Source organism: Manis pentadactyla, chromosome 16 (assembly GCF_030020395.1).
Source record: "Manis pentadactyla isolate mManPen7 chromosome 16, mManPen7.hap1, whole genome shotgun sequence".
NCBI classification, from domain to species: domain Eukaryota; kingdom Metazoa; phylum Chordata; class Mammalia; order Pholidota; family Manidae; genus Manis; species Manis pentadactyla.
The window spans coordinates 42,792,699-42,802,553 of record NC_080034.1 but is presented as its reverse complement, the minus strand read 5'-3'; the positions used below and the strand labels follow the sequence as shown (position 1 = coordinate 42,802,553).

At 55.0% G+C, this 9,855-nt stretch overlaps 1 protein-coding gene across 4 annotated transcripts; it reads right to left on the bottom strand.

Annotated features, from left to right (window-relative positions):
• Positions 1–952: 952 nt before the first annotated feature.
• PPP1R18 (protein phosphatase 1 regulatory subunit 18) lies at positions 953–9,853 on the bottom strand. Of its 4 annotated transcripts, none has more exons than XM_036875390.2 (4): positions 9,717–9,853; positions 6,682–8,310; positions 2,468–2,669; positions 953–1,881 (listed from the first exon to the last, which is right to left on the bottom strand). In XM_036875390.2, the coding sequence occupies exons 2-4, from the start codon at positions 8,281–8,283 to the stop codon at positions 1,862–1,864; spliced, it is 1,824 nt and encodes a 607-aa protein (XP_036731285.2). In that variant the 5' UTR covers positions 8,284–8,310; positions 9,717–9,853; the 3' UTR covers positions 953–1,861. The 4 variants fall into 4 exon arrangements, with proteins under 4 accessions (XP_036731285.2, XP_036731287.2, XP_036731286.2 ...); XM_036875392.2 differs by lacking the exon at positions 9,717–9,853 and adding an exon at positions 9,372–9,503; XM_036875391.2 differs by lacking the exon at positions 9,717–9,853 and adding an exon at positions 9,140–9,267.
• Positions 9,854–9,855: the final 2 nt, after the last annotated feature.

Sequence of the window (9,855 nt, the reverse complement as noted above, 5' to 3'; positions counted from 1 at the left end):
GATGGTGTAACCGACCTACTGCTAGATTACTGCTTCCACACCAATAGGAAATAGGCTTTTATTGACTGAGTCACTATATAAAGAGCTCTGCCCAGTATTCTGGGCAGAGGCAGAGACGGAGGATTACACACTTGCAGACTGCTGAAGACATGATTCTAGTGCTTGACCTATCTCCAGGAGAATAAAGCCGGGTATAAACCCTTTTACCCCAGGAACATTCCATTGTCGTTTCTTGATCTCACTGAATTCATAGTGAACTTGCCCAGGGCTGAAACCCTCAGGCAAGACAATCTCCCAGTATCAACTATACTTGGGCAACAAAGCCATGAATTATTGAAGGATCTTAAACCTGTAGGAATATAAAATCCATTGTCCATGAGGCCCTTTTTCAGGAAACTGCACTTCTGTATATACTCCATATTTTGCAGCAGTTTCAAGAGATTTATTATTTATGCTCCTGAGTCTTGGAGTAAATGCCCTGGATTAGCCAGAGTCACACTCTAACGGTCACTTGCACTGCCCCATGCTTCTGAATATTGGAATCTTTAAATTCAGAGTATCTTCTTCCAATTTTTTAGCTCTTTTCATTTATTCATTTATTTGTTCAGTCACTCATTCTAGAAATAATTTTGTGTTTATTAGATGCCAGGCATGGGGAGGGATGCTTCAGTAAACCCAGCTGACATAGTCTGCCCTCATGGCAGTCCCAGGATAGAGGTTACTTCCTGTCCTTCCTCTTACCAGTCCTTCTCCTGCTGGTCCTTCAAGAAAGCAGTGCAGGGGTTTCCCAGAGTCCTTTCTACATGTCAGTGTGGTTCATCCCTATCGTTTTCCCTCCCACAGCCATGGCCACTTCTTAGTGGCCAATAGGAAGTTGGGAGAGGCTTGGAATGAGGAACCTAGAGCCTCCCCCAACAAGAATATTTTTTTCTAAAGAAAAAGAAGCATCAGGGAGAATTGGAGAGAGCTCCATTGTATTACAGAAAGTTAAAAAAACAACAACAGGCAATTGGTAAGGAAGGAGGAATGGGGGAGGAGAGTTGAGGTGCCGGTTAGTCACTGGACACCCTTGCAATTCAATTCAACTGTGAACCACTAGGAAGAACAGAATTAAATAACTAGATGGGGGTACAAAGTTAAGATTTCCCAGCCTTCCCTCTTGGGGAAAACTGAGGCACAGTAATACTGAGCAAAAGTGGAGGAAGCCACAGCCCCAGGCTACTTCCAATGAGGCAACAGCAGAGGACAGGGGAGAGGATTCCACCTGGACACAGCAGGTAAGTGTGGCTTGTAAACCTGGAACTTTGGCAGGTGGGGCTAGGAGATAGTAGGGTTTGTAAACCAGGCTGTGGTCCAAGAGGAGACAGAAGCTGTAAACAAAGGGACAGTGACCTAAGAAAAACAGGAGGGAGAGGTGCCTATAAATGGAGTGGGATCCAAGTCTCCCAGGGAGATGAGTGCTTAAATCCTGAGAGCCCCCAGGGGGGCTACACTATAGGATGCCACTACAGGGATGGTAGGGAGTCAAGGAAAGCTGTAAGGAGAGTGTACCCAGCCCTTGGAGATGGAGGGAGTGCTCCATCTCCACCCCCTATGAACTGTGAGCTCCTCCCCAGGACTTGGCGCTCACTCTTGGATCACCTAGGAGGCACTAGCACATTTGATGCACTCCCACCCTTAGGTGACGGTGGAAATTGAGCGGTTGGCTCTGCCCCCCAGAAACAGGGTGAGGAAAGCAAGTTGGAAGATGTTGGTTGCCCTTCCCTGCCAGGCTCCTTTTCAGGTTCTGTCTGCTCTGAATCTTCCAGTCTCCAGGATCTCCAGTTCTGGAAAGGAGGTATTTCCTTGTGTTGGAAGAGGGTCACCTCCGGCAAGACTCATCTGTGGGAGAGGAGACATTAATGATAGAGAATGAGTGAGGACCTTTGCCTCCTGCCTCCTCCCACTGCTCCCCGCACTGCAGGGCAGCTGGCACACAGAAGTCTTATGCTATCTTCCATGTCTTCATTGCTTGTCATCACCAGTAACAGCAGCCATCACTTGTTTGACTCACATTTTGTGCCAAGCATTCTTATAACTCATTTAATCTCATGATAGCCCCAAGTGATTAAGTAATTTGATGTTCAGCCATAGTTTCTATGTGCTTCACAAAAATTACTTAATCCTCGCAACATTCCAGGAGGTAGTTATGAATGACCTCATTTCATAAATTATAAACTGAGGCCAGAGGTCAGGTGACTTCCCCAAGGTCAAACCACAAGTAAGCGACAAGATGGAATTCAAACTTTGTCTGACCCAAACCTTGTGTTTTTAATCACACTAAAGCGCTAGAAAGAGTTCCTGGTTTTGAAATCTGGAGACCCCATGTGCACTTCGCTTTCCAGGACCACCACCTTGAACCTGCAGTGGGCCACAGTGTCCTCCCTGAATGCCAGAGGGCGTCCTGGGGCCAACAGAGCCTGCTCACCCACGATCAGAGCCTTGGTGCGCAGCCCGCTCTGGAGCTCTGGCTGCAGCTCCTCCTCGTCTTCTTCGTCTTCGGGTTGGGCAGCAGGGGAGCAGAGGGCACTGGGTGCCTCAGGCTCCAGGGCCAGCTCTTCCAGCACCGAACTCTCAGAAGGGTATTGGTACGTGGTCTCCAGTGCTGTCTCACTGAAGGAGATCTTGAGCTGAGAGCAGGAGAGAAAGTGGGGAGGAGAGGTCAGCGGGGGAAGGGTGGGGGGGGAAGCCACAGGGGAGCAGATGCTAGGTGGGGAGTGGGGGCTGGAGTTGGGCACCCCAGTGACTTGGCCCTCCCCAGCCACTCTGGGATCCAGTTTTACTTTCGATACTGGCTCTCCATTTTCAGATTTCCCCTCCTTAATCATATCGTTCCCAAAACATCCCACTTGGGCCTGAGCTTTGGCAGAGGTCCCTTCAGCAGAACTGAGTAAGGTTCCTACTTAGAGTATGGTAGGAAAAAGCGTAAAAAGAAATTATAATGCATGGAGGTAACTCTTGTGATCAGAACTGAATCTTTGGGTGTCCTGAGAGCAATCAAGGAGACTTCCCAGAGGAGGTGAGATTTGAGCTGGCAGAAAATTGCTGGATGGGAAGATAGTCCCAGGTAAAAGCACAGATCAGAAACATGGGTTTCCTTGTTCTCAGCCCCTTGCCTGCTGGGAAACCCAGGACCCTGGACACCTGCCCCCTCCTGCTCCCCTCACTCCTTTCCTGTAGCTGGAGTAGACCTAAGAACAAAGGGACTCTAGGGCCTTGTAGAGAAGAGGACACCAATAGAAAGGCCCAGAGGAAATGAAGACTCTCCCATAACACACACTGGGGAGAAGAGTCCCTGAGTCACTGAGAGGTGCAGATGGGGGAGGTGACAGGACAGAGAGGAAAGTCCACACAAACACAGGGTTGGGGTGGAGAGTGCAGCAGAAGGGACATGCAGAGACCAGAGAGGGAATTTGAAGGGGGCAGAAAGTCCTTCATAAACACATAGTTCTAAGAGCAGGTCCTCACTGCCTTTCTACCCTTCCCGTTAGCTCTCCTAAGAAGCTCAGGGGAAGGGACAGGGTGGGATTAACCTGGGAGGCAAAGTGATTAAGGAGACAAACAGGAGGATTCCATGTGAACTACTTGGAAAGGTCCATATGACCTACTCAGGCCTTCCCTGGTGCCTGTTTGGGAGACAGAACTGGGGCACTCTTCATCCCTGAGTTTCCACAGGGACTAGGGTGTGAGAAGAGAGAAGCCAGGAGGTGGTCGGACAGTTGTTGCTAAGGGCTATATGGTATGTGACACGTAGGTCCCATGGGAAGCTGACACTCAGAACTGTATGTGTCTCTCCTTGGCTACAAACCCTGTACTGGCGCTCCCCATCTCACTGGAGGCAAAAGCCAGAGCCTGACCAAGGCCTACAGGGTACTCCCAATGTACCATTCCCCACTCACATCTCAGGCATCCTCCTTCACTCCGGCCACACTAGCTGTGATTCCTCCAAGCTCACCAGGGGCACTGCCACCTCAGGGCCTTTGTGCTGGCTGTTCTCTTTGCCTGGAACACTCTTCCCCCAAATATCCCCATGGCTTTCTCTCTCCTAATCACCCTCATAAAGATGTCATATTCACTCCCCACCTCCTGGTCCTCTAGGTTTTACTTATCCCTATTATAATTTTTTCCCCGTGACCACTTACCTTTCTAACCCACTAGAGGACTTACTTACTATTATTGTGTATTTACTTGTCATCCTATGTGACAGCCTTGAGTTATCCCTAGACACATAAAGTTGCTACAAGAGGTAACAAAGGGCTGGTCCAGACCTCAGATGAAATCCCAACAGAGGACCAACACTGAGGAACAAGGTGGGAGGTAACCCAGCCTATACACTAGCCCCCAGTCTGTCTGTGAACTGGCAAGTAGAACTGAGCAGCTACCAGACCCCTTACATCCCAGCTTCTCAAAAGGGACCACTTTTGGTTCTGCTACTGACTGATTTACCTAAACTTCTGGGAACCCATTTCTGTTTTCTTTTCATATCCCCTTCTGGGATAAAAAGCTCCACAGTTTACTATCCACTGATGATGGATTCATTTTATTTGCTCTCAGTCCATGTTTGTCTCTCCCATCCCCAACTTCTGACTGGACTTCTCAGGAATGCACAGCCTGCATCCGAGTTGGGGGGAGTGCAGGGTAGGGGTGACTCACTCGTTCGTCTCCCATCAGCTATATAAGGTCACAAGGGGGCCAGAGAGGGGAGGGGTGGGTCTTTCAGCCAGAAGGGCCTCTAGGGAAGGGCACCAGCCACAGCCCATACCATGGACTCCCTTGGCAGGGATACGTTTGATGGAATTAGCCTGCAAACCAAACTTACTTAGGGAAGACAGGGGTGGGATGGGCAGTGGGATCTTCCTACCCCTGAGCTATGGTTGGGACAGGGCTGGGCAGGGCTGAACAGGGCGTTACCAGTGCCTGATGAAGAGGGTGCTGAGAGCACAGTGGCCTGAGAGAGAGCAGAGTAGGCGGTGTCTGGGTCTAGAGAACTATGAGCTGCCTCTCCCCACCCCCACACCCAGAGCGCCTTCCTTATTCTCTCACCACATCCTGAGCACACTTCTGGCATACTCAAGGCCCAGCGTTCCCCACTCAGCCCCACCAGCCTTCCGGCCTCCACACCAGCTTCCTGTTTGGGCGATCTGCTTCCGGCTCCCCTGCTCCCTGACCTAGGTATAGTTACCCTCACAGATCCTGCTCTGCACTCAGATCATCCCCAGACTTTGGGCCCTAAACTTCATGCTTCTCCCTGCTTGTTGCTCCCCAAAGGTATAAGCCAACCTCAGCAGTACACTTTTCTGAGCACCTCACCTTGGCAGTTCCAGCCTGAAGGGGAAGGGGCTGGTAGTAGACAGAGGTCTCAGAATAAACTCAAATTCAGTGGCTCCAGGATAGGAGCTTAAGCTTCACATGAAGATGAATTGGGGATCAAGAGGCCCCCAGGATTAACCCACGTGTTGGGTTCCTGTGGTTTCCCAGTGGCATTGAAGACAAAAACACATCTAAGGACATCACACATGGGATGAAGACTGGAGACTAGGAAGGGCTTTTGCAGTCCCTGGGAAGATGTGCTAGGTCCAGGGAACTCTCTTTGCTTACAGATTTTTAAGCTGTAAACTAATAGGTGTGTAGGGAAGGGGTTGGGCCAGGGCCAGGGGGAGAAATCAGCCTGGCTGCTCCCATATCACTGAATGCCCCTTTTCCAGTTCAACCTCTAACCGTTTCCTGACTCTGCCCCCACCTCTATCCCCAACTCCCATTGTATTCCCTGCTCTCAGCTAAATTCCTCCAAATTCACTTCTCTCTTTTTCTACCCCAAGGGGAGGGAGAGATCAGGATGACAGGAAGAGAGGGGAAAACCAAATGCTGAGCCAGTTCTAGGGGGAGGGGAAGACCAGGGAGGAAGGACAGGGAGAGGAGAAGGCTTTTCTTGTCCCGAGAGAAGGGAGCACTGTCTGAAGCAGTGGCCCAGCTGGGGGTGTGCAACCCGGAGGTCACCTACTTCAAACGGCCTCTGTGTGTATGGGGCAGAATCAGGGTTCAAAAGCCTTCTCTCTGCTTTGGCCAGCCCTGTACCATTTCCCCCTCCCCCTCTACCCTAGGATGTCCCCACTCAGCTCTGCCCACCTCCTCCTTGAGACTGTGAGACCTTCCTCCACTCACTCCTCCCTGCCATTTCTCTCTAGAACCTCAGAGCCACCCCCTCACCTCCCCAGGCTTTCTGCCTCACCATTCTCACCCCTGGAAGGCTGAAAGTGCTTTCACCCTGGTAACTTGAGATCCAAGGACTCCCACCAGATGGGCTGAGTTGGGTCACAGATTCAGGAAAGGAAGGAGAGAGATGGGGGTCGTGGGGGGGGGTGCACCTCACTGCCTGAGGGAAGGGTGAGTGAGCAGTCTGGGCACACCCTGAGAGAGACACACCCTGGGACAGCCCTTGATTGCCGGGCAGGATCCTTGGGGCTTGGAAATTAATGGAGGGCTGCAAGAAGGAAGAATGTGTGTGCAGAGGAGGAAGGGTGGTGGCAGGAATTAATCAAGAAAAAGCAGAGGAATACAAGAATACAGGGGTATAAAAAGACAAAGACAGGAGTCAGAACTGACAAGTGGGCTTTTCAGAAGACTGGCTTGGCTGCTCCCTACCTGTTTGTGGTGCCTCTCAGGGGACCCCTTGACAAGGCAGCTGCGGCTGAGGCGGAGGTAGCCCCCCAGCACCAAGATCTCCTCGGCAGTCGGGTACCGCTTCTTCCCAGCCCCAGGAACTGCAGCATCAGCTGTGACTGGGGTGGCCGGGGTGGCAGGGGCTGCAGGGGGCATGGACCGCCGGGGATTGACTGTGAAGGTGTGCCCACTGCGGCGTGGGGCCCCCACCCCTGGCCCTGCCTTCACCCCATAGAACAGACGACTCATGAGGGGATCCCCAGGGGGCTGGGGGGCAGGTGGGGCTGGGGGTCGGGGAGACAGAGGGGCTGCTGTTGGGGGCCGTTGTTCCCCGGCTTCCTCTTCCTGCTGTCTAGAGCCTTCAGTCCCAGCGTCCTCTGGTGGGAGGGGGGAGGGCACAGAGCAGCGGTTCTGTAGGGTGCTCAGAGGCCTGCCCTGATCCCCCGCCCCCTTCTCAACCTCCCCTTCTCCAGCCTCTGCACCAAGAGGCTCAAGACGCTTCTCAGCAGACTCTGCAGGGTCTGGTTTCTGAGTTTGAGTCTCTATCACCCTAAGTGTCCATTCTCGAACCTTTCCAGAGTTCAGGGTCCATTTCCACCCTTCTGTCAGCCTCAAGCTCCTCTCGTCATCCTCCACAGGGTTGGGCCTCTGATCTGCTGTGTCCACTCCTCCACAGCTGCTATCTGGAGCCTCCCTCGTCAGGGTCTCTAACAACCCTGAAGTCAGTTGTGTGGCCATCCTTGGAACTGGTCTCTCTTCTTTTTTCCCACATTCCTCAAAGCAGTCTTTTCTTTCTTCTGCTGAACGCAGCCTCCACTCTGATGCTTCCAGTTGTACCAAACTCTGTTCCTGAGACTCTCTGGAGTCAGACCCCCATTTATGGGCCTCTGTCAGGTCCAGCTTCTCTTTTTCAAACTCTGTTGGGCTCAGTCTACTTTCCACCACCTCTTTTCTCCTGGGGCTTTGTTCTCTAGGCTCCGCCAGTCTCAAACTCTGCTCTGGAGTTTCTCTGGGTCTCAGCTTCCATTTCTGTGCCTCTGACAGCCTGGAGTTCCAGTCTCCTGCCTCTCCTGAACTCTGCCTCCAGTCCAGAGCCTCTGAAGCCCTGGGGCTGGACTCTCGGGCTCCCCCTATTCCCAGCCTCCTCTCTCTGGCCTCCCTGGGACTAAGGTGCTCTTCTCTTGACGCTGTTCCTTTGGGGCTCTGATCCCGCATCACCGCAGGGCTAGGTTTCGGCTCCCGGGTCTCGGAAGGCCCAGACCTTCTCTCTGCAGATAGCTCTCCACTCTGACGCTGCTGGCGTTCCTGCCGAATGAATCGGTTCTGGTGCACTGGCCCAATGGCCTCCAGGAGGACCGCAGGCTCGTCTGGGTCTGGAGGTACAGCCTCTGCAGTCCCAGGCACAGGGCTAGGCTCCCCAGGAGACAGACCAAGTTTGGCCCGGCGGCGCTCCAGGAGCCCCCGCTTCCAGGCTGGCATCTGGGACAGCCGCTCCCTCTCAGCCTTCTCCCGGCCACGAACAATCGCCTCCTCCTGCCTGCGCCGGGCTAGCAGCTGTAGCTTCCAATCAGGGATGGTGGCCATGCTTGCCTTGAGGTGAGGTGAGGAGTGCTGGGGGCAGAGAACAGGAAGGAGAGGCTCCAGAGAGGCCCAGGGGATGAAACTAGGGGTGGCAGGAGAGGAAGTGGAGGGGGAGAGGTGGGCACAGAGAGGGCAGAGGGGCTGAGGGTGCAGACGGAAGGAGGAAGAGGAGGGAAGGCAGAGGACGGGGAAACTGAGAAACTGAAGAAAAAGCTATAGGCCAAGTTGTGGGGGCGAGTGAGGTGAGAGGAAAAGTGGAGATACAGGGAGAAGAGGCGGGAGTCGGATCTGGCAGTGCAGGACTAGTGTGTATCAGAGGCAGTCCCAGGGATGTGAGAAGAAAGGGCGAAAAGAGAAGTTGGCATGAGGGAGAAGACAGAAGAGAGGCTGAGGGTGAGGGAGGCAGCTTTCAGGGGAAGTGGCCCCGGCCTCCCCCCAGGGGCGGTGAGAGTGGGAAGAGACGGCAGGGAATCCCGCCGGAGAGCGGGCAGTGGGGCCTGAGTGGGTGTCGGGAGGGGAGGAGCGGACGGAGAGCGGAGAGGAAAGGGGGAGCGGGAGAAGCAGCGGGCCGAGGGAAGGGAGCTCGGCAGTAGCAGCCTGACGCTCCTCGGCGCGGGCCCCAGAGGTCCGGTCCCCTTCCAGCTCCGCTCGGAACACGCCTCTCCCGCCCCCCAGCCCCCACCCCTCCGCTCCGCACTCTGCCCCAAAGCGGGTCGGGGGAAATACCCTTCCCCGGGGACTTTCGGAACCCGGGTGTCTGGGCTGCCAGCCCGTTCCCAGAACCCTGGCGTCCACCCCGACCCCGTCCCGTCTCCACCTCCTGCCTCCCACACCGGCTGTGCCCGGGACCCTGGCGTACGGAGGACCGGCTCCACGTCTCTTCTCTCCGGAGTCTGAGAGTCCTGTGCGCGGGTCTCCGCTCTCATGGAACCCTGACATAGCCAGCCATGCCCACCCCGCCTGTGACCGCACGGACAGGCAATCTCGGCACAAAGGGGAGACAGCCCAAGGTCTGGGGCAAGGACGGGAGCGGGGAAGCGAGAGAGGAGACACCGCCTTCCCCAAGTCCGGTAGCCCCTCGGGCAACTTACACGCTGAGGGGTTCCGAGGGGAGGGGTGCGCGGGAGCCTGGGGTCCCGAGAGGAGAGGAAGAGGAGGAGAGAGGGATCGAGGGAGATCCGGAGACAGGAGGGAGGAGGGGGAGAAGAGGGAGCCCTGGAGGAGCAAAGAGGGAGACCGAGACCTAGACCTGGGGGCCTGGCGGGGGCCGCGACCGCTTTGTCTGAGGACAATGAGTAGAGGGAAGGGGGCGCGGGCGGGGCCCGGGAAGGGGGCGGGGCCTCGCTCCCTGCGTCCGCGCGTGGGACTGGGCTCCCGTACACCCTTTCCGGCCGCGACCCCTGGCTCTCCGCTCTCCCTTATCGGGGCCCCCTCACCAAGCTCCTTGCCGGTTGCTCTGGAGAACCCAGGTGTCCAGACCTCCGCCCCCATCTCGCCGACCCTGGGCGGCGGCCCGTGACTCAGGCCCCTCGAGGGACTTGGGGAGGAAGCAGCAGCTGCTCCGAGCGGGGCCCG